This window comes from Tripterygium wilfordii, chromosome 14, assembly GCF_013401445.1.
Source record: "Tripterygium wilfordii isolate XIE 37 chromosome 14, ASM1340144v1, whole genome shotgun sequence".
Lineage (NCBI taxonomy): Eukaryota > Viridiplantae > Streptophyta > Magnoliopsida > Celastrales > Celastraceae > Tripterygium > Tripterygium wilfordii.
In genome coordinates this window covers 10,826,848-10,850,275 of record NC_052245.1, presented here as the reverse complement: position 1 = coordinate 10,850,275, position 23,428 = coordinate 10,826,848, and the positions used below count along the sequence as shown (strand labels likewise).

The following is a 23,428-nucleotide window of genomic DNA, read 5'->3' as shown; positions in this document are numbered from 1 at the left end:
ATCCACTAAAAAAGTTGTCTGATATCAACGACAATACAAACATTTAGCAACGAGAATACACACGTTTAGCAATGAGAATACACACATTTAGCAACCAAAATACACATGTTTAACAACCAAAATATACACGTTTAGCAACCAAAATACACAAGTTTAGCAACGAAATATATTTACTGGTGTTTTTGTTACACTAACAGAACCTAATACCTAAACTACAAACCCAGCAACGAACTAATATGATAACCATAAAGTTGCTATTATTCATCGAGATTTACTGCATTTTGAACAGTTTATATGACATCCTCTGCCATATCTGCTTTGGGCTCCTCATCATTTGAATATTTGTGGGAAACAAAGCATTGATACATTCGTATCCATTAACCGTTGCAATCATATCTCTTATATCGCAGTTGTTCTTCAATATCCGAAGTCCATGTTCTAGATCTTTGATACCTAGTACCTGGTAGTAGCACTCATCATATGTTTCACACCCTAAACCCTCAAGATACAATTCAATGTCAAACATGGACATCGAAGAAGGGTCACAATTAAATTCGTCTATAAATCCTCCAACGTGCTTCACACGAGTTGATATTCCTGGAAATAATTGAAGAATCCTAGAATGGTGAAGTATAAGTGTAAACTTTCTGCCATTTACGACTGGTCTAACCATCCTATTCATTATTTCTTCAATCTTATATTTTTTGACTGGACGAACCATCTTCTGCGCTATGCATCTAGCCATGGTTAAAGTTGTTGGGTGAGAAACCCCCTTCATTGAAATCGTGATATTATCAACCCTATAAATGTTTTATCAACGAAAAATTGCTTGAGTTAAAACGAAAACAAACGAAGTAACAAACGAAAAATTTGTCTCACATCAGCGAAAACGAAAACAACATGCATTTATCAACGAAATATTTGTACTGGTATAGTAACTCATAAAATGCACTACACTAACCTTACTTTAGTGCTATCTTCCTTCTCGACTTAAATGACAAGATTTTTGAGCACAAAATGTTGTAGGGTAAAATACAGACTCGGTGAAGTAGGAGACGAAGGGTTGGACACTTAGCGACAACGGTGAGCATTTATGTGTTCTATGGGAACGAATACGAAGCTTGCGTTGCCGACTTTAGGCTTGTTTGTGTCTTCGACGACGTCGTTATGACAGCTTACGGAGCTTAGACGTCCCGATACTTCAACCTTGAAGATTTGAGCTTTGACACATGGATTTCACTAGATCTGTGACAAATTTTGAATAAAAGAGGTATAGATGAGCGGTTTTATTGGGTTTGAAAGGGAGAGAGAGAGAGTGGTTTCGTAGAGGGAGAGAAATGCTTTTAGGAGAGAAAATCATTTTTAGAGTTTAAGAGAGAGGTGATGCATGAAAAGATGTGAAATGATATAAATATCTTTTTCTCAGATAAAAGAGTTATATTTAAGTGTTTTGGAAAAGAAGTGCTAAATTAAAAAATTGTTTATTAAAAGGGTTATTTTTTAAAAAAACCCTTGGATAATCGATATAGGCAACATTGGCTGAGGCCACTTCGACGATGGCGTCCTCCACCGCCGCCTCTATGTTCTCTGTCTCTCTCTGCAAAAACACCCGCGCCCACTCTCTCTCTAGCCGTGATCTAACGCAGCGTTGGACGCCACCAAATGGTCGAACAAAGCAGCTTCGGGGCTGCTCGTCCCGAACACGTTTCAGCGTCATACGAGCGCAGACAAGCGCGTTGGAGTACAGGAAACTTGGAGACTCTGATCTTGAAATTAGTGAAATTACTTTCGGAACGGTAAGAACTGACAAGTCGTTTGCGTGTTTGGGCTATTAACAAGAATAATTGAGCACTGTTATGTCTTATCCAACTGTTTTTAATTTATTGGAACTGAAAATTCTTTTCAATTTTGTTACAATTCTCTTGAGATTTGTTGTATTTTCAACGTTTCAGATGACATTTGGACAGCAGAATACAGAGGAGGAAGCTCATGAAATGCTTAGCTACGCAGTTGAACGCGGCATTAATGCTTTTGATACGGCGGAGGTGGTAAGTTCTTCTGAACATTTTTTGACCGCGGCATTCGAAAGAATCAGGCTAGTTTTCGAATTTCTTGCCCCAACTTATCTTCAACTTCACTTGATTTGACGATTAATTTCTGTAAATTAAGTTTATTCGGTTTAACTTTCTCTATAGTAACATACTAACATGACATACAAAAATTATATCACTAGCTTGACAACAAGGTTGTGTGCTTGAATATTTTCATTACCACCGATAACCTGCAAAAAGAAAGGAAAAAAAAAAAAAGCAGAGTAGTTTGTAAATGAATTTAAAGAAAATGGGATGTAATTATTAATTTTCTTCCTTGGCTTCAACCACTTGGAATTGGACCAAGGAACTCACTATGTAGGATCTCAGTGATAAATTTTGAGAAATTCTGTAGGTTTTCATACCAATTTGGTGTCTGACTTCTTGTCTCTTTAACTTAGGATAAAGATGTGGATGAATGTATGATTTCGAATGAAATTACTCTAACCTACTCAGCAATATGTAATGTCTCTACATCTGTTGTGCTTGTAGTATCCTGTTCCAATGAAGCAGGAGACACAAGGAAGAACAGATCTCTATATTGGTAGCTGGCTGAAGTCTCAGCCCCGTGATAAGGTATATAGCATATCGTTGCCTCTGGTTATTTATTTATGTAATTCTGCAACAGGGAAAATACTATATTTCTAGATTTCGATTGTTTCCTTAAATTCAAGTATTACCAGTTCTATAAAATATTAAAATGCATAAACAAAAACAATTTTGCACTTTCTATTCTTTTTTTGCTCTCATCCTTTATACTAATGGCAGTGGTAATCTGAAGTGGCTACCTCCTTCTAGTAGAGCATAACTCTCAATTTAATATATCCTAACTTCGTTGGAAATAGAAAATTGGAGTAACAATAGTAGGTTTTCAATTTCTTGGGAGATTAAATGGTGTAAATTGTAGTTATAGAGGATTTGATCTCAAATAATTTGAAAGAAAAAATCTTAAATGAAATTGAACTGTGGGAACAGGATTCCATTTGGGTGTACTTGTTGTTTTGAGTTATAGAAAAACAGAATCCTAGAGTGGCATTAGTCGGGTAATGCAGCATTATCAAACTTACTGAGTGAAAATTGTTATACAGCATTTCAAACATAATTAGTGAAAATCATACCCGTTAATCCATGTATTTTTATTCAAGGTTCTTCATACTGTTTCCTCATATTGTGAATTGGATAGGTTATCTTGGCAACAAAAGTTGCTGGATATTCAGAGCGTTCAACTTATTTGCGTGACAATGGAAAGCCTGTGCGAGTTGATGGTGCAAATATTAGAGAAAGTGTTGAGAAAAGCCTCAAGCGCCTTGGAACTGATTACATTGATCTATTGCAGATTCATTGGTAAATTCTGTGACCAATTTCATTAGAATGTAGAACTTGAAAAATTATCTGGTCACCTAATAGAAATTCACGAAAAGAGGAGGCCCGTGGGGGCAACACATCGGAGTATGCAATAGTAATTTCTGGTTCAGATTTTCTTAAAAAAATTAATGGCATTATTTTCTAATTTATTGTCGTTGGCCATACAGTTGGCTGGTGTTATAATCTTTTCACTATATTCAATGGTGGGAACCAGTTTTGCTTATCCTGGTACTAACTATTCTTGTTGTTTTGATGAGTGCTAGCTTATGGGAAGAACCCATGATGCATGGATGAATAAGAAAAAGAACTAGTCCAACAGAATTGGCACAGATTAGTTTCTCTCCTTGAAGGGATGTTACTTTGGCCTGAGGCAAATGAGAAAACATTGTGAAATAACAAATAAGTTCATTTAGTAATTCTCTGATGCAGTAAGATGTTGAAGCATTGTTTGTCATGGCGAGAGTCACATAAAGCTCGTAACACGACATGACTTCTGACCCACGTAAAATTAGTCTTGCAAACATTGCCTTGCTCTCACTCTTTCTGATTGAGTATAGGGTGCTTTTGAATGTTAGGTATTCGGTATAGCATCACGTTGCATTATAGCGGATGAGTTGATCAACTTATCTCCCTCTGGTTTCTTTTTCTTTTCTTTTTTTTTCCTTTTTCATATTAACTTCTTGCTATTCTTTGTTGTTATGAATTCATTTAGCTAGGAAGTGTCAAATATGTTGTGATGTCCATTTTTATTAACAAACTGAAAAAATTGTATATCTTATTGTCTGCTGAAATTTTGTTGTATGTTTTTACTTCATTGCAGGCCAGATCGCTATGTGGGATTATTTGGTGAATTTTTCTATGATCCTTCAAAATGGAGACCCAGCGTGCCATTTGTGGAGCAATTGAGAGCCTTTAAAGAATTGATTGATGAGGGGAAGGTAATATTTTGTTTCATAGTTTGGGTTTTACTCCTAGTTTCTGTGGCTATTTAAATCTTTTCTGAGAAGCTCTATTTTGTATGAACTGGTGTCTATTGACATTAAAATTTACTATGGGTTCCTTATGATGCTCATATAACTCATGGATGAAAATAAACGTTATCACTATGTATGATAAAATAATTGGGCATTTCTTTTCAAAAGGAAAGTTACTTTTCTGTCTTGCCTAGTTTTGTAATGCAGATGGTCTGTGGTATGTAAAATTTTCCAGGTGCGCTATATTGGTGTTTCAAATGAGACTTCATACGGAGTGATGGAATTCGTTCATGCAGCTAAAGTTGAAGGGCTACCAAAGATTGTTAGTATCCAAAACAACTACAGTTTGCTTTTTAGATGTCGTTTCGAAGGTAGTCTTGTTTATGTCTCTATCTATTTCTATTACAATTATGAATTACGGCTGGTACTACAAAAATGTTCCCTTTCATATGATATGGGAATTCTTTTGTTTTACAGCATAACGTCTTTTGTTCATGAAATACTTCACCAATCTGTATGTTAAAATTGATCCGAGGATCATACTGAGCATAAGTGTACATTCTCTTGATGCCTACTGGAAATGAATCCGAAGTTTAGTAGCTTGTCATGTCCTTTTGAATTTTGCAGTTGATCTAGTTGAAGTTTGTCACCCAAACAATTGCAATGTTGGCTTACTTGCTTATTCGCCATTGGGTGGTGGAGCACTATCTGGAAAATATTTAGACACCAATTCCGAAGCTGCTAAACAGGGAAGGTTTAACATGTTCCCTGGCTACATGGACAGATACAACAAATCAATTGCAAGGGTATGTTAACAACCTAACTGTAACTGTAGTGTAAATGAATATTTGCAACATGTTTTAACCTGCTGAGATTCAGATGCATGTCCAGTTACTTGCTCAATCGAGAAATTTAACTTTCATTGTTGCTAGGGGTTTTACAGTGGTGGCATTAATATTGTGAGAGAATATGTTATCGTTCTTTATATGTACATATGTTTTATATCTTACATTGCATTTTCTATAAAAACTTCTTTTTGTATTGTGGTTAAGAGCTCATGTATTTTTGTATTAAACATCAAAGAAGTCAATTTGAAGATGGTTTTATGTTTACTTGTAGCAAGTTGTTATGAAGTAGCGATGCTCCTTATGATAGTTTTGTAATATTTTTTGCGATTACCCTCTTTGGAATTTGAAAGTGAATTTTAAGCCCTATAACCTTCTATCCAATACTAGAAAGAGAACCTTCTAATATCCAATACTGGTGAGAAAAGAGGGGTAGGGGATCCCTACCACCTATGAGCAGGAAAGCTTCTTCTTACTAGAAACAAGTTATGAGTACATTTTTCAGTACATAAATAGTCTTACTATATGTGCCTTTTACCATTCACATTTGCAGACATTTGTTTAAACAACTTTTATAATTTTGCAAGCTGTTACTCTGCCATGTCAAGCATCTGGTTGCTGCTTTTACAATCCCTATTGTTGAGGGAAAAGAATCAAATTTGCTGCTAGTTTTATCCAGGTTTAAATACATTGTTTTTTAATTTTCAGGAAGCAACAGAAGAGTATGTCAAGTTGGCCAAGAAGTATGGCTTAACTCCCGTTCAGCTTGCTCTTGGATTCACGCGAGATCGCCAATTCATGACGAGCTCAATCATTGGTGCAACCTCTCTGGACCAACTAGAAGAAGACATTGATGCTTTTTTGACAGCTGAGCGGCCTTTGCCACCAGAAGTAAATGCAAATATTGAAGACATATTCAAGAGATACAAAGATCCTTCTATCTTGTAGAGGTCATCAAAGCTTATGAAATGTACCACCATTGTTTTGTACATTTTTTTTTATATCCTTTTTAACTATGGAGCTTCATTGAAAAAGTGTTCTTTTCTTCATACAAACTGCATCCGATTTATGAAGAAGATTAGTACTTAGCAATTTGTTTGGGGAGGAGACTGACTTGTTGCCCGGTTCTTGGATGGGCCAACAAAACATGTGGTGTTGTACAACTTGATATATAATACAACTAGTTATCCTCCATTTGCTTTACAGAATTCTTTAACAGGGCCCGTCTTAGCCTAAAGTAGCCCAAGCTAGGGTTTTCGACACCAGTATTGTTGAGGGTACCATAATTTTTTTAAAAAATTAAGTAGTTTAAAATTGTGATTCATTAATGACTTTTGAAGTGAATTGTGTTATTTATAAATCACCAAGATCAAATTATATATATATTGTTTGAGTGCGTCTCACTATGCGATTTTTTATTTTTTGTTGTTATAATAGAGGGTGACTTTACGTAATTGCCTTGGTTACTAATACCAAATTGGGGAATCCTAAACATTTTAGATAGATGTTGCATTTATCTATTAAAAAAAAGTGGAAGTGCCCAGACAAATGATCCCAAGGCTGTCTGTGTATGTGAAAGTGAGATTATTTTTTCCTTAATACTCATAAGTGTATTTTTTTTGTGTTAAATAATACAATTATGATAATAATCAGTTATGGTTGAGTTGGTGGGACGTGGAAGCAAGCAAAAGAGCGCGCCAATATCTGACCCCAATTCCTTTTGAGCTGCGAACTTCCCTAAACATGAGACCCGTTGCTTACTCCCCCTCTCATTTCGCTTCCACGCTCTGTCTCTCTCTTCTCCCTCTGATCTGCATTCGCTTCACGATCCGATTGCCTCAAAAATCACGATTGACACGACTAATTCATGTTCTGTGACGATTGATCTGTGAGTCCTGGATTCTGATTTCTTTTGGATTACCTCGACGAGAGAGTTTGATGAGAGGCCGAAAAAGCAGAAGAAAACACATGCATCTATGAAGACTGGGCCACGGAAGTCGCCGCCGCACCACCTAATGCTGTTGTTGTCGGTTGAGCTTCTTCTTCGGCGATGGAATGGCGGATCCTGTTAGTTATGGGCATCCTGAGCGTGATATCGAGCAAGTTAGTCATTTCCTCTTTTTTTTTATTCGCTCTCTTCCGATTTACCTAGCTGAAAAACTGAAATCTAGGGATTCAAGAATGGAATCAAGTGTCCACTAACAATGTACTTGAAATTTTGTTCTATCAAGCGGCATTTCTAGTGATTTTCTAGCCCTAGTGGAAAGAGAATTAAATGTGTTGTTTTTTTTTTTTCACTTTCCTTTTTCTCCATATGTTGCATTTAGTTTTGTTGATTCTTCTGAATTTTCGATCAATTGCTGTTATGATATACAGTCATGGCATACCCGCAAACACATTCCATGAGTATTATGATTTTGGAGCTGTTTAAGGAGCACGCTAAGATAAATATCAAGAGATTGGATGGAGCTTGCTAATTAATAGCCACTGAGGTCTTAAGTTTAAGTCAAATTATTGATAAACTTCTTCCTTTGACGGTGAAGTAGTGCAGCTTGGATGGCATTGTTAATTCTACAGTTAAAGATAAGCTGAGTATACACAATCATTTTAAGGAGCATAAAATTGTAGATATTGAAATAGTTAATTTTAAACAGGCAAGTATTGAGCTTTTAAACTTTGCTCTTCACAAAAATTTTGTCAAATAAAAATAAGCTTGGGCTTTAAGGAAGTAACTTAGTTTGTCAGTTCAAGGAAATTTTTAATAACCCTTACTTTCAAATCAAATGTGGGAATAATTCCTTCAGAAAATCTACATTTATCAATGGCTGGATTTTCATATGCCAGCCATTAGCGGGACCTAAATACATTCTTGCTTGTGTATTACATAATGTAGGGCATCGCCTGTTGGCTTGTATATGGGTTCCTCTAGATAGGATAGATATAATTAGAAAGTAAATCCTTGGAATTTCTAAATTCTATGGCATTTGATGGTATTAAAATTTCTCTGTTCTCCATCTTTCACCAAGACTATAATTTCTAAATTTTAAGCTTTTATTATATTCATTTTTACTAAATACGTTCACTGAATTTGTTCTGATCTTCCCTTTCTATGAAGGCTCTCGTTACTCTGAAAAAAGGCACACAATTGATCAAGTACAGCAGGAAAGGGAAACCTAAATTCCGTGCCTTCAGAGTTTCACCGGTAAGTTTTTGTCTGCATGCATTGCAAATTTGCAATTTGGTGAAAGACATGTGCATATTCTTTTCTGTTCTTTTTTTTTTGAGTGTGTGTGTGTCTGGAGTAACTTGCCTATTCAGTTCTTCGTGTTTCAGTTATACAACTCCTCCATGAATAATTATAGCAAATCTGTCATAAATTTCAAATACATGAATCATTTTAATTTTAGTGGTATTAACAGGATGAAACAACATTGATCTGGATCTCACATGGAGACGAAAGGAATCTAAGATTCTCGTCAGTCTTACGAATTATCCCTGGACAGAGAACTGTGAGTTAGACACCTCCTTTGAAAATTCTTGATGAAGAGATCTTCAGTCCGGTCACTCTTTTATGTGATTCTGACGTTGTTTCCCCCTCAAGTGGCATGAATAACTGCTGTGAGTGTTTCTTTTAACAGGCTGTGTTCAGAAGATACTTGCGCCCGGAAAAGGATTATTTGTCATTTTCACTTATATATAATAACGGTGAAAGATCTCTTGATCTGGTTAGTTCCACTAAACGTTTGGCAGATTTGCTTTTTGTTTTGTTGTTTTTCTGTTTTTCTGTTTTGCTGTTTTCTGATTGATGATAATGTTATATTTAGTGTTGTTCTTGATTGTTACTGTCTGTAGATCTGCAAGGACAAGGTTGAGGCGGAGGTGTGGTTTGGAGGCCTTAAGACATTGATTGGGAAAAATCGTAATAGACGTGCTAATAGTGATATCACTGACGTAAGTTTCTGATTTTATGCAGATGTTTGGCGTTGCAAATAGTGACATTCCTGAATTTTCTGAAGTCATCTTTTTATTTACTTTTTAAACCTTGGTTTGGTTGGGGGGTATGGTGTATGTCAAAGTTAGATTTATTGTCAAAAAATCAAGCTTGATTTCTTGAGGTTGATTTCAGAAGATGTACTTATGCAAGCGTGCAATAGTAAATATGCCTTTTTGAGATTCAACCAACAAATAGGCTAATAAATATTTAGAAATGGCCATATTTGATGGAATCTTAATAAAACATGTACAATAAGTTTTTGAGCTGGAAAAATCTGCTCAAGGGCAGTGCATACCACTTAATCATACCAATAATCACTTTCGCATATTCTTTCATGACAGTGATCCAGTACTAATCGAAGCTAAAACTTGCCTATATTCCTCATGCTATTTACCAGTACCCACTGTTGAACTGTCTCTGGTCAAATAATGAGAGAATTGATGATCTTGGGGGTCAACTCATGAATGTAGTGAATTAGGGAAATTCTCCTAGGAGGAAAATAAATGCAGACAAAGAAAAAAAAAGGAAATAGAGGGAAAAAATTAAATGAATGAATGAATGTAAATAAAGGAAGAAAATGCAAGGGTTTACTTACATTGAACAGTTTGTTTTCTGCATTTTTTTCATCGAGGAGATTTTTACTCGTAGTTAAAAAAAAATAGTATTTCAATTTTGAAGCATCTTAAACTTAGTTGCAAAAAAAGTAAAGAATAAACAAAGGAAGAAGAATTCAAGTATTCATGGCCTGGATTTAGGAAATCTGAATATTGCATCCACTTAATAATTAAGAAAGCAACTAGTACTCGCAATCTAGAAGAATGTTACAAAATCCTAAATATTTTTGCGGTTGTTTTTACAAGCCATAGAAGTTTTTAATGTGCTGTATTTCAGTTAATGATGGAAGATCTTGTATGAGCTTGTTCAATTGTGTCACATGGGGGCTTTTACTCCAAATATGTCTTTCTTATTCCTTGTATCCATTGTCAATATCACCTAAGGGAATTTGAGCACTGTGTCGTGACTCGTGAGGGTTCATTGTATGTCTTTTGTTTGATAGCATAATATTAAAGAACTTTATTTATCTGCATGTTTATTCTGCAGGTACATGGTGGAGATTTTGTTCAAAATGGTCGTCCTTTTGGTACATCTCTAGATTACTCTTCTAGTATTACTCGTGGGAGGGTATCTCTTGATTTAGGTACTCGTGATTCTCCTTTGACATCGACAAGTTCAGATGCAAGGTCAGATAATGCAAATATGCAACTAAGAACGAGTACTGGAGATGGTTTTCGGATTAGTGTGTCAAGTTCTCCTAGTTGTTCAAGTGGAGGATCTGGTCCAGATGACATAGAATCACTCGGTGATGTTTATGTATGGGGAGAAGTTTGGGGTGATGCGATTTCCGACGGGTCTGTGAGCTCAATCCCAACAAAAGTTGATTTCTTGACTCCTAAACCCTTAGAATCAAATGTAGTTCTTGATGTTCATCAGATTGCTTGCGGGGTGCGACATGTTGCCCTTGTAACAAGGCAAGGTGAGGTTTTCTCCTGGGGAGAGGAATCTGGGGGTAGACTTGGTCATGGAATTGAAAAAGACTTTAGTCATCCTCGTCTTGTAGAGTTCTTGGCAGTTACAAATGTGGATTTTGTTGCATGTGGTGAGTACCATACATGTGCTGTATCTACTTCCGGAGATCTATTTACTTGGGGTGATGGCACCCATAATGCTGGACTTCTTGGACATGGTACTGATGTCAGCCACTGGATACCGAAAAGAGTTTCTGGTCCTTTAGAAGGACTTCAAGTTTTATCTATAGCATGTGGTTCATGGCACTCGGCATTGGCAACTTCAAATGGGAAACTGTTCACATTTGGCGATGGAGCATTTGGTGTTCTGGGCCATGGAGATCGAGAAAGTGTTTCGTGTCCAAAAGAAGTTCAGTTGTTGAGTGGACTAAAGACTATTAAGGTTGCATGTGGAGTATGGCACACAGCCGCTATTGTGGAGGTTATGGGCCAATCTGGTGCAAATATTTCATCTAGAAAGTTGTTCACCTGGGGTGATGGTGACAAATACCGTCTAGGTCATGGAAATAAGAACACTTATCTGCTTCCCACCTGTGTCTCTTCTCTTATCGATTACAACTTCCACCAGCTAGCATGTGGGCATACCATGACTGTAGCCCTCACCACCTCTGGCCATGTGTTTACCATGGGGAGTCCTGAAAACGGTCAGCTAGGAAATCCAATTTCTGATGGAAAGATACCTTGCCTAGTCCAAGATAAATTGGTAGGTGAATTCGTTGAAGAAATTGCTTGTGGTGCATATCATGTTGCTGTCCTGACATCAAGAAGTGAAGTACTCACTTGGGGAAGAGGTGCCAATGGAAGATTAGGTCATGGGGACACGGAAGATAGAAAATGCCCAACAGTGGTCGAAACTCTGAAGGATAGGCACGTTAAAAATATAGCATGTGGCTCAAACTTTACTTCCAGTATATGCATCCATAAGTGGGTCTCAGGAGCAGACCAATCAGTTTGCTCTGGCTGTCGGCAAGCATTTGGTTTTACAAGGAAGAGGCATAACTGCTATAATTGTGGTCTGGTTCATTGCCATGCTTGCAGCTCCAAAAAAGCATTGAAAGCAGCATTAGCTCCAACTCCTGGCAAACCACATCGTGTATGCGATGCTTGCTATGCAAAACTTAAAGCTGCTGAAGCCGGGAATGCTTCAAATATTAACAGAAAAGTTACTGTTCCTCGTCGGTCAATAGATTCTAGGGAAAGAATAGACAGAGGAGAGGTAAGATCTTCGAGGATTTTGCTCTCTCCCACTACAGAGCCAATCAAATACCTTGAAGTCAAGTCTGGAAAACAAGGAGCCCAATCTGATTCTCCTTCTATAATAAGGGCTTCTCAAGTTCCTTCACTTCTACAGCTGAAAGATATTGCATTTCCAAGTTCACTTAGTGCTCTTCAAAATGCATGGAAGCCAGCTATGAATCCAGCACCTCAGCTTGCTATGAATTCAGCACCTCAGACTGTTCTCCTCCCAATACCTCAGCCCACTAGCAACTCAAGACCTTCTTCCCCATATTCAAGGAGACCAAGCCCCCCACGCTCAGCCACTCCTGGATTTTCCCGAGGTGTTATTGATACACTCAAAAAGTCAAATGACGTTTTGCACCAAGAAGTAGCTAAATTGCACAATCAAGTACTATTTTACCCCTGCTATTCTAGCTTGCTTTGCTTGCATCCTTGTATTGTTTTCTAATCTAATTCAAGAAGCTCTCGTAAGAAATAACCCTGTCTTTTTCCAATGGATTTTACCCCTGTTGTTCTAGCTTGCTTTGCTTGCATCCTTGTATTGTTTTCATATCTAATTCAAGAAGCTTTCGTAAGAAATAACCCTATTTTTTTTCCAATTGACTTCAGATTAGAAATTTGAAACAGAAGGGTGATGTTCAAGACATGGAGATTCAGAAACTACAGAAGAATGCCCAAGGTGCTGCTTCATTGGCTGAAGCTGAATCTTCCAGGTGTAGAGCAGCAAAGGACATTGTAAAGTCCATCGCAGAACAGGTAGATTTAATTTCTTCAAATTCACTTCGTCATTCAATACAATGAATTGTCAGGAGCAAATATGCTCCTGGTAATTATAAAAAATGATGATCGAGATGGTAAAAGTTAGAGCCAATAATGTTAATTGAGTTAGAAACTTAGAATAGTTAGAATTGAATTTTTCACGTGAAGTATTTGTGAATAAGTGCATACAATGAGCAATGTAAAAAAAATCAGTGTAGTAAAAGAAATGAAAGAGAACACTCCTAGCATATAAGGACTTCAGTAAATACCAAAGGACAATTTGTTTAATTATTAGCAATAGTAATTCTAATAGCTACGTAAAAGACAAGTAAAAAGTGACAAGAATGGCAATACCTGTTTATGGTGCAACACAGGAGAAAATATCATGCTATTCATCAAATTAAGCCTGCTTACTGCTTACATAATACATACTTAGATACTTGTTACCATCCTGGTTGCGCTTGGTAATTTTGCTTGCCACCTTTTTAATTGAATTATTCAATACACAAAAGCAAATGAAATGCAACCAACTTTAGCTGTCTCCAGCAATGCTTTTACTATGTTTCCACCCACGTGGATCTGGAAATACACGTCAGTTCTCAATTGAGATACAACCCTGTCATTCAGTGTTGTACTACACAAAGCAATATTGATGTGAAATTCTTGTATCCTTGTATTTATTAAAAAAGTTGAGAGTAACTCAGTCCTTTCATATAATGAAACATGTATGGAATGAATCCATGCCAATAAAAACCATGATTCACATTACAAAATGTATAAAATCATTGGAAATATGAGTAATAGGTGATTTTTTTTCCCTGTTTATATTCATTTTTATTATTATCATTAGCGTGAGAGGAGAGTCGGACCTGTTTTATGTCCTAACTCCTAAGGAACCACTAGGCCAAGAGCTCCTTTAGTAAAATATGCTTTTAGTTAGAATTCTCACTGCCTTTGTTATTCAGTTGAAGGAAATGACAGAAAAGCTGCCTTCCGAGTTCCAAGAGAGTGAAACCTTTAGAACCATGAGTGCTCAGGCTGAAGCTTTTCTAGACACATATGAGACATCTGAAGATTTATCTTCCTTGCAAGCAGGCTCCAAGCCTGATCAACAAAATGCAATTGATGAAAATCCAATAGTACATGAGTCTTCTAATAAGATGGAAGACCACGTCGACTCTACAGGAGCTACTGATATGTCTTATAGTGGCGGAAATGTTCCTACTGATAGTATACCATCTGTTTCTACTACAAATGGAGCTGCATCTCATCAAAGCTCAGAGGAAGACTCCAAATCAACCGACACTTCAACAAGAAGGAGCGAAGGAGAAAAAGAAATTATTGAACAATTTGAACCAGGAGTTTATGTAACTTTTGTTCAACGTCGAAATGGTGGCAGAAGCTTCAAGAGAGTTAGATTCAGGTACTTGCTTGAAAATTTGATATAACTTTAAGTTTTAATATCTAATTAACATGGGTAGAGTCTGCATTAATAGCATATCCTGGAAACAAACTTATTTAGGAAGAACCTCAGTTCTACTAAAAAAAGATAAACAACTCCATGCACAAGGCTCCCGCAGTGGGCAGGGTCGGGAACATGCAAGATGTATGCAGCATTCCCCTAACATAATATGCAGAGAGGCTGTTTTCGAGATTTGAACATGTGACTTCTAAGTTACACCTATGCAACTTAACCACTGGTCACAGGTTCGCCTGTGAAGAACCTAAGTTCTAATAAAATGAGGAAAAAAAAAAGCTTAATTTTCTCGGGCTATAGCGAATTCTCACTAACCTCTTGGTACGTCGAGTGGATACAGCAGGCTACTGGCGCCAGTAGGCCTACACATGCTTGTGTTGAACTAGTGTGACACCAATTATGTTAGCATTAGGATGTTGCCCCAAGTACCCAAAGTTGAAGGCTAATGCCAAATTTGAGATAATTTGTGGACATTTTAGTTATTACACTAAACAACAATAAAATTCTCCTAAAGACATATGTTAAATTTGCATAGTTCAAGAAGTAGGATGATTATGTTATCTGGAGTAAAAGGAACTATTGCACATTGCTGTCTATTTCGCTTAACTAGGGCCAACTACTCAAGAACAGGATACTTTTAAGTTTTAACAATTCCTGCCACTTGGATGCCACATTCTTTAGAAGAGGTGAACAACTTCCAACTCTTCTTCCCTTCTTCACCCACCCCCTTTCATGAACCCCATCTGTGAAAACATGTTAGGCCTTTCCTTGTCTGGGCGTCCTGTTCTTGCATTTTTGTAGTTGTGAGTATTCATCTAGTAATTTATGTTTTCAGCAAAGCTTTTCAAGTATTTTCAGTTGATTTCTAATTGAACTAAATCACTTACTAATATTGAATGACAAGACGACAAATTTAGTATTGCATTTTAAGAAGGTATTGAGTTGTAGTCTATTAACGCACCAAATAGAAACATGGTTACATGCATAAACACTACCTTACTATTTAGAGCCAGTTCGTCACTCGAAACCACATTACAGTTGCATACATGAAATGCTTCTGCTTTTGTGAAAATGTGGACTATATAATATGACTATGCATTGCAAATGGTTCAATAACTTTCATGAAGTGTTCTTATCTGACTGCCTAAAATCCGCCTCGGATGTTTTGATGTTTTTGCAGTAAACGGAGATTTGCTGAGCAACAAGCAGAGGCATGGTGGAACAGAAACAAAGAAAGGGTGCTTAAGAGGTACAACACACAAATACCAAACAATGATCCTATTAGATCATCATCTATTCCTGCAACTTCCGAGGAACACGAGGAAGGACATCCTTCTCAGGAAATTCAGTCTTCTAAAGAAGAATCTTCTTCTGAAGCTTAGTATATATCCTCTTGCAATGTAATGCAAAAGTGCGTAGCAGGATCAAGGAGAGCCATTCTCCTACTGCAAATCTGCAGACTAGTTAGCAGTGAATGTCTTCAGAACGGATCATAAAAAAGGATCCTTTCTTAGAAAATTGGTAGGGCAAGAATTTAATTCATTATGACTTGATGTTGGGAGAGCAAAATGTCCACATAAATCCCAATTGGATCGAGGACGCCTACGAAGGTCTTAGACTTAGCTGCAGTAGAAACAATGACCTGTAGCTCTGTTTACTCATGTAATTCTTTCATTCTTTGTGTGTTGTACTGTTTTTCAACTTCTAAACATTCGTAGGTGTACAGTTGATGAACATGGTTAGGATATGCCAATATTGAGTATTTGCCTCGTATTGATGATCAATATCCAATATTTTGTAATGTGAATTATTGGTTCTTGCTCACCGAGAGCAATTGCAATGGTAGATAATTGTTGGGGCGTGGATGGGTTTAAAGTGATTTTTATTGGGGCGTGGATGAGTTTAAAATGATTTCTATTGGGTCATGGAGGAATGGGGTGTGACAATACTGTCATTTTGTTGACATGTTTTTGTTGGGCCGAGCATGAGAGCATGGAGTTTTGTTGGTCTTCATTATGACTTCCTTTATATCAATACTTTAAATTTTGTTATATATGTATCACATGCATATTTCCACTGTGTGAATACATATTTTTCTTTGTGTTGTACTGTTTTTCAACTTCTAAACATTCGTAGGTGTACAGTTGATGAACATGGTTAGGATATATGCCAATATTGAGTATTTGCCTCGTATTGATGATCAATATCCAATATTTTGTAATGTGAATTATTGGTTCTTGCTCATTAAGAGCAATTGCAATGGTACATAAGTGTTGGGGCGTGGATGGGTTTAAAGTGATTTTTATTGGGCCATGGAGGAATGGGGTGCGATAATAGTGTCATTTTATTGACATGTTTTTGTTGGGTCGAGCATAAAGTTTTGTTGGTTTTCATGTTGACTTTTTTTATATCAATACTTTAAATTTTATTATATATATATCACATGCATATTTCCACTGTGTGAATACGTATTTTTCTTTCTTGTCATGTCATCCTAACACTTTCTCAAAAAATATAATGACCCCAAAGATCCTTGAACCACTTTAGTTGCTCTAATACTTCAATTTCCTTTGCTTATAACTTAAATAAATATAGTTATCAATCAAAATTTTAAATAGTGACAAAATGCATTAGAATTCGAACCTACGATAGCTAATCATGAAATTATAGAAAGAAAAAAAAAGATGAAGAATAGAAATCAATTCTTGTTCAACGGTTCAAGTATTTAGATTTATACGTGATAGATGAGATTATTTTTATTTGTTGTAGTTTATTTGTTTTTATAATCTGCATTGATGTGATATAATAAGTTTATTTTAATTAATTGATGGAGGTAGTAAAACCAATAAGGGGTTGAGAAAATTAATTTTTAGAATGAGAATCAAATGTCAAATTATCAAAAGAATAAAATATCAAATCATATATAAAATAATATTAAAAAATGAAAATCAATCATTTGGATGTGACATAACCAATTTAAGAGGTGAGAATGCTCTCTTTCTCCTAAACTACTCGGGGTTCGTATGATTATCCTCCTTGATGAGGTTCCTATACTTCAAAAATCTCGGATCTGGTTGATTTTAGAATGTAATAGTGAGTAATCAATTGAAGATTTTCCTTATAAAAAAAAAATCCATGTCATCTCTCTCATCATATTAGTGGGTCATCTCAAGACATAATAAACGCCGTTTTTAGTTAACGGTTCCTGCCAATTATAATTAACCAATAAGTCAAAAATAATTTATTTCTTAAAAAAAACCGTTGAATGATTTCCAATTCTATTTGGCTCCTGACTTGCGGAAATCTTCTCTGCTAAGGAATCAATTTCGAAATCGATTTCCACAAACTTTCCTATTAAGAGGCGCCCGATCGATCTTTAACATATGCCAGAGTTCCGTTTCCGGATGATTATTATCTCATAATTCCCTGGATTTTTGCGTCTCTTGAAACAACCTAACAATTTCGAGGGTTTTGTTTCCGTCCTCGAAAAGATGGGGCAACAGCAATCCAAGGACGAGCTGCTCTATCAGCAAGTCAATTACGGCAACATCGACGGAATCAAAGCCCTTTGCAGAGCTGGTGCTCGTCTTGAGGTACCAACAACACAAACGAAAAATAATTACTTTTTGATGCTCCCAGTCCGTCGTCAATTGGTTTTGAACACATGTTGTATTGGATGCTTTGAGTGATTGATTGTTGGATTGTTTGTGATCGCGATTAATTCTGGGTGCAGTGGATTGACAAAGAAGGGAAAACCCCTTTGCTTGTGGCCTGCTTGAATCCTCAACTTTACAATGTCGCCAAAGCGCTCATAGAACTCGGCGCCAATGTCAATGCTTATCGGCCTGGTTTTTCTTTTCATTCATTTACTTGTTTATTCGTTTGCTTTTTTCGTGATACTTGATGGGCTTATGTCATTAGGTTGTTTTTCTTGTTACTTGTTGGGTTCGTATTAAAAGACCATGCTTCATTCAGTGCTTAGGTAGGGAGGTCTAGTGGCTCATTAGAAAATAAAAGAAGTGGTGGATAAAATATTTACAGGGAATGGGACCTTGACAACATTGTCTGAAAATGAAAGAAGCCTTGTTAGGTGCAATAAGACATGAAATGTACATATAGATCAGAATTTAAAAAAAAAAAGAAAAGAAAAGAGAATGGTTGCGGAATTACATGTTTCTAATTCTTCTTTTGAGGAACTGACAAAATGGAATTAAAAACAAAAGGAAGAAAATAATATTTTATTTTGGTTGATTGATAGAAGAAACACCAACCGAAGTCATCTTTAAATTTCAATGGGGACATGGATATATGTTTAATTTTCTTTCTTTTCTGGACATTTTGTATTGTAGGACGTAATGCAGGGACTCCTTTACATCATGCAGCAAAAAGAGGCCTTGAAAGTATTGTCAAGTTGCTTCTGTCACATGGAGGTGCAGTCTCTGATAATATAATGAAATGTGAAATTAAATTCTTTTTTTGACAATTATTGCTGGTTCTTTAGTAGCTTAACTGGTGATTTTCTCACATTTTCAGCTAATCCTTTAGTCATGAATGATGACTGTCAGACTCCCCTTGATGTTGCTAGAGCTAAAGGTCACTGCAATGTTGTCCGCGCAATTGAGGTATTTTTAAAGTTGCATTTATTTGATCTTGCTGCATATGCATTTTATATATTTTTCTTCAGCTTGATTTCTAAATTTTATCTCCCTTTGATGGGCTAAAATCTGACCATGGATTTTATAATGATGATCTTCAGAGCCACATTTGCTTGTTCTCTGGTTGGATGCGGGAATTTTATGGACCAGGGTTTCTGGAAGTATTTGCTCCTCAGCTGCTTACACGTAAAGTGTGGGTATTAAGTAAATGTGTTTTTTTGTTACTGTACCATTTTTTTGCCTCTCTGTAAGCTGGACTCATTAATTGATGCAATTTATGTAACACATGCTGATGTTGCCTTAGTTGCATTCTGTGATTGATCAACTATTTTCCACAAGTAACAGAAACTTATTCCAGTTAGTGTTGCTACATCTGCAGTTGGGTTGTTGTGTTGCCATGTGGTTCTCGTAATCCTAAACAGCCTTTCAAATTGGAGCTCGCAACGTATGCTAGTTTTCAGGTATCACAGGCATAGTTTGTTACTCAGCAAGAGATTTATTCAATTTATTGTTAGGCTTTTAATATCCTGGGCGTCTAATTTTCCACCTATTGCAGCGGTTATTGTGGGGTTTATAGATTTTGTGGGACTTCCTACAAATGATTCCCCAAGCCTTTATGTTCATAGAATCATGGCTTTAAAACATTAGTGCTGAGATTCATGTTTGTCATGTACTCATTCATCTCTTCACGTTGTGTATGAACATGAGTTCGGCAACACCGAGATATTAATCGTGGAGAATCCTAATTGTTAGATTCCCATTTAAGTCTTTTGCAGAAATTGTATATTTCTGCAGTCTATTCTGCTTGTGTAATTCGTGGTTGGTCCTTGTGCATTCTCTTCATCATTCCTTGGTGCCTCTCCTGCTGATTTTGACACATCCTTGCATATGCTGTCTCCTACTGACCCCTAGCATCTACTCTAGGGTTTCAAATTTAATATTACAATACTTATTATTTCTGTTGGCACAAGGTGTTAAGGGACCGACTATAGTTTGTAGTCCCTATTGTGGGTGGCGGACTGTTCACTAAAATTTTCCTCTGTAAGCCTTGGTCTTTCATCCCATTTTAGTTATTGGTTGCTTTAGTGAACTGGGATACCCTGTACCACCTGGATGTCCAATGGGAATCCGCAATCAGATTATCACACTGGTACTAGGGTTTACTGATGCGGAAAAAGAGAGTATTTTCTTTTTCTTTCTGTACTCATTTTTGCCCCTGGAAACCTAGGGTTGTATGTTGACTTGTTGCTCCTTATTTTATATGTTACACTCTCTGTGGCACCATTACCTATGCTATTTAGTGATTTTCTTTTCTGATTTAGCATCTATATCTAGCTTCGTTTTGTCTTTTGTGGTCTACTCTTTGCTCTTTAAACTGAAATATGAAGCATTAAAACATAGATTTGTATTGGAATGCTTGCATGTGTTCATGTGTTTATATAGTTTCAAACTGCTCTAAAATATTTTGAAGTTCCCTAATTTTGTTTTTCTTTTTGCAACTATTAACAAATGAGCAGGATGCCCGACCACGCACAGTTTTTGCACTTTGGAAAGCTAATTTGGAGGAGTCAAAGTTCCAGCGTGCTGATCCTTCAGTGTCAATAATTGATCCCAACAGTAATTTCCTGATACTGAAACTCTTTTTTTGGTTGGCTTTTTCTGGAAATTGAATTGATCCACTGTTTAGTCTTTTTTTATTTGGTAACAATATTTGTTCATGCCTGGTATCAAGAGGCAGGAGGGGGAGATGAAGTAGGCGTAAGAGTATAACAGTTAACTAAAATTATGTTCGGAGTAAGTAGTTGAAGAAGCATAAGTGTATTAATAAAGGAATCTTCAAATAAAAAGGATATAAATTTAATACGGACCTCATCATTCTCCAGGCTCCAATTTAAAGTAGACTTGCTTGATGGTAGGGAAAAATTGGTCCTTAATTTGTATGCCTGAAAATTTTCCACCGCTCTATTTTTTCTAATTAACTCCTTCAAGGAGAAATTTGTTCCATGTGATTTTCTTGAACTTGGTGTTCTTTCATTCAGAAACCAGCATCAAGCTTGCACCTGCACATGAAGGTGACAGGCAACAACTGCAGTGGTTTTGTGATGCTTGCAAAGGAATTCCACAGGTATAGGGTATCTTTAGTTGTCCTGTTTTCAGAGCTTTTTAGTCAATGAGAGTGAATTTATCCCATGTCACTCATACTCACAGCATCAGCTTGGTTACCGGGTTGTCAGTTATGAGCATCCACAGAAGTACATGGTCTTGATTGGATTTTCAGTTTCAATTTTTGTGCATAGAAATACCAAAATTTGCTAGTATTTTCAATTATCCATGTCACAAGATGAAGTCTTCAATCATCTAAAAAATTGACCTTGAATTGCAAGCATTTTATTCAGAAATTTTCTAACTAAGATTTGAATCAATTATTTGTTTCAGGCTATGCATCCTGCTTTTCTTCAGAACTCTCATACTCCAGTTGTTCATGCAACTGCACCAGCTGCGGAAGATTTAGAACAGGCAATGGCAATCAATGCATCCGTCCAAACTGCTACTGCAGAACCACCTTGTTTTGATGCTCATTCTGGCACTGAAGCAAGTACATCCACCAGTTGGAATAGTTCTGCAAATTCTGGCAGTCAAAATGTCTCTGCAACTCAACAGACTCAGGATATTGTGAGCCATAGTGATGTCACCCAAGCTTCTAAAACGACAAATAATTTAGAACATACACCAGCATCAGCTCCACCCCTTGGGGATGAGACTATAGAAGATGGTCCAATTCACTATCCGTCAATTGATTCAATCCTTGTTGATTTGTCTTCTCCAACTGTTGAGAAGATACCAAGTAGTGAAGGAGAAAGGAAAGAGGATGACGGCTCTTCATCATCATGTGTGATATGTTTGGATGCTCCAGTTGAGGGTGCTTGCGTCCCATGTGGCCACATGGTTGGTTGCATGTCTTGTTTGAAGGAGATCAAGAAATGGGGTTGCCCTGTGTGTCGCACCAAGATTGAACAGGTTGTACGGCTGTATGCTGTGTAACTATTGAGGCCCAATAAGGTGAAACTGTAAAAGGTGAGCCTATTTCCAACTCAAATAAAATTGTTTTTTGAAGGAGAAAAACAATTTATCAATGAAGACCAAGAAGGTGAAACCCAAGAAACAGTGTCCTAGCTTACAAGTCAGTTAGAGTTTAGTATCATAGCCCCCTGTATTTTGGCCGGAAAAGAATCTGAGATCATCTTAGAGTTAAGTTTCTGTTCCCCACCCCCCATCTGTCTTTAACTCCTTAACGTATTGAAGCTTATTCTCTCATATTGTTAGAAGAAGTCCTATTCTAAATGCCAGATAGAAGGTCATGATTTACTTTTGAAACTCCTTTATTCTTACAATAACTTAAATGGTTGGCAGTAAGAAAAACAATTTTAACGTTGTAATCTTGTTTGCAGGTGAGTTGGCCAAAGTGTTGAAGTAATTGAAATTCCTCAAACCATCATCTATGGTACAATGAGGCGTCCTCTGCATCTGCGATGAGATGCACGATATGCGAGACCGTTCATTAGTTACTCTACTTCTGTTACCTTTCATGAAAGTGCAGTACAGGATATGTTTATGCTCTATTGACCAAGTCTGTTATATGGTCTATGATTGTATTAGATTCTTGTTGATAAGCCATGTTGAAATTTGAGATTGTGATTCTCTTGTAAAATATACCCATCTGTCTCTTATTTCAAAAGTTTATTCTGAGGTTTTTGTTTATTTACAATGATTTAGTGAGATCTATGGGAAGCAGGGAAGCGCCATTGTGGTTTTAACTTTTTGATATATAGACTTTGGCTTCGCAGCTGGTGATTAATAGGCATAGTGCGAAGTGAGTCTGTTATGAGTTTGGGATAAGCATGATCATGTTTGGTATAAAATAAAGAGTGAGCATGAGTATGAAAATATTAATAGTATAATTTCAATATTATCTTTTTTTTCTTTTTAGTAAATAAAACAATATTTTATAACAAGGGTAAAAGAGTATTTTGCACATCAATTCTTCCTTGTGGATATTATCACCATTTTAGTAAGCTTGGTTATTCGAATGAGTTAGCGATTCCACCCTTCAAAACTCAGCCAAACAAGATAATATTTAATCATACTCTCATTCCCCCTCAAAACAACAACCAAATGTCTTGTAATAATCTTTTTCTGCAGCATGAATATAATGGTTGCTTATATTAGAAAATCATAATACAGTTCGCAACAAGTTTTCTTTGCTTGGCTGATGTTTTACTTTGAAGCTGTTCTTGTGAAGGATCAAAATTATAGAGGATCTCATCCATCATGTGATACTTATAAATTTTATAGTCTTCATAAGGAGGGAGAGAGAGAGAGAGAATCCCGTGTCACCGTGCATTGTGATTGTCTTTCCGGCATGGGACCAAGCATTTGGGCCTTT

The 23,428-nt window shown here is 36.6% G+C and overlaps 3 protein-coding genes across 3 annotated transcripts; all 3 read left to right on the top strand.

The window, feature by feature from the left end:
- The first annotated feature begins 1,510 nt into the window (after nucleotides 1–1,510).
- On the top strand, nucleotides 1,511–6,477 carry LOC120014381 (protein tas). The gene is made up of 8 exons (XM_038866322.1): nucleotides 1,511–1,796; nucleotides 1,953–2,048; nucleotides 2,583–2,666; nucleotides 3,274–3,434; nucleotides 4,276–4,393; nucleotides 4,665–4,800; nucleotides 5,057–5,235; nucleotides 5,983–6,477. The coding sequence occupies exons 1-8, from the start codon at nucleotides 1,557–1,559 to the stop codon at nucleotides 6,220–6,222; spliced, it is 1,254 nt and encodes a 417-aa protein (XP_038722250.1). The 5' UTR covers nucleotides 1,511–1,556; the 3' UTR covers nucleotides 6,223–6,477.
- A 481-nt stretch (nucleotides 6,478–6,958) lies between these two features.
- LOC120014627 (PH, RCC1 and FYVE domains-containing protein 1-like) lies at nucleotides 6,959–16,184 on the top strand. The gene is made up of 9 exons (XM_038866635.1): nucleotides 6,959–7,377; nucleotides 8,390–8,476; nucleotides 8,694–8,783; nucleotides 8,913–8,999; nucleotides 9,127–9,225; nucleotides 10,370–12,481; nucleotides 12,703–12,849; nucleotides 13,818–14,275; nucleotides 15,510–16,184. Exons 1-9 carry the CDS (start codon nucleotides 7,330–7,332, stop codon nucleotides 15,709–15,711), a joined length of 3,330 nt encoding a protein of 1,109 aa, XP_038722563.1. The 5' UTR covers nucleotides 6,959–7,329; the 3' UTR covers nucleotides 15,712–16,184.
- A 1,401-nt stretch (nucleotides 16,185–17,585) lies between these two features.
- Nucleotides 17,586–22,750, top strand: LOC120014518 (putative E3 ubiquitin-protein ligase XBAT35). Its single transcript, XM_038866488.1, has 10 exons — nucleotides 17,586–17,922; nucleotides 18,063–18,177; nucleotides 18,679–18,759; nucleotides 18,863–18,951; nucleotides 19,086–19,177; nucleotides 19,364–19,445; nucleotides 20,502–20,601; nucleotides 21,024–21,109; nucleotides 21,421–22,059; nucleotides 22,434–22,750. The coding sequence occupies exons 1-9, from the start codon at nucleotides 17,821–17,823 to the stop codon at nucleotides 22,024–22,026; spliced, it is 1,353 nt and encodes a 450-aa protein (XP_038722416.1). The 5' UTR covers nucleotides 17,586–17,820; the 3' UTR covers nucleotides 22,027–22,059; nucleotides 22,434–22,750.
- Nucleotides 22,751–23,428: the final 678 nt, after the last annotated feature.

Excerpts from the sequence above, each read along its gene's own strand:
- LOC120014627 (XM_038866635.1), top strand. The coding sequence starts at position 7,330 with ATGGCGGATCCTGTTAGTTATGGGCATCCTGAGCGTGATATCGAGCAA. Across the intron at positions 7,378-8,389 it reads CTGAGCGTGATATCGAGCAA|GCTCTCGTTACTCTGAAAAA; the intron begins GTTAGTCATTTC and ends CTTTCTATGAAG. Across the intron at positions 9,000-9,126 it reads GTGAAAGATCTCTTGATCTG|ATCTGCAAGGACAAGGTTGA; the intron begins GTTAGTTCCACT and ends TACTGTCTGTAG.
- LOC120014381 (XM_038866322.1), top strand. The coding sequence starts at position 1,557 with ATGGCGTCCTCCACCGCCGCCTCTATGTTCTCTGTCTCTCTCTGCAAA. Across the intron at positions 1,797-1,952 it reads GTGAAATTACTTTCGGAACG|ATGACATTTGGACAGCAGAA; the intron begins GTAAGAACTGAC and ends TCAACGTTTCAG. Across the intron at positions 2,667-3,273 it reads AGTCTCAGCCCCGTGATAAG|GTTATCTTGGCAACAAAAGT; the intron begins GTATATAGCATA and ends TGAATTGGATAG.
- LOC120014518 (XM_038866488.1), top strand. The coding sequence starts at position 17,821 with ATGGGGCAACAGCAATCCAAGGACGAGCTGCTCTATCAGCAAGTCAAT. Across the intron at positions 17,923-18,062 it reads GAGCTGGTGCTCGTCTTGAG|TGGATTGACAAAGAAGGGAA; the intron begins GTACCAACAACA and ends TTCTGGGTGCAG. Across the intron at positions 21,110-21,420 it reads CTTGCAAAGGAATTCCACAG|GCTATGCATCCTGCTTTTCT; the intron begins GTATAGGGTATC and ends TATTTGTTTCAG.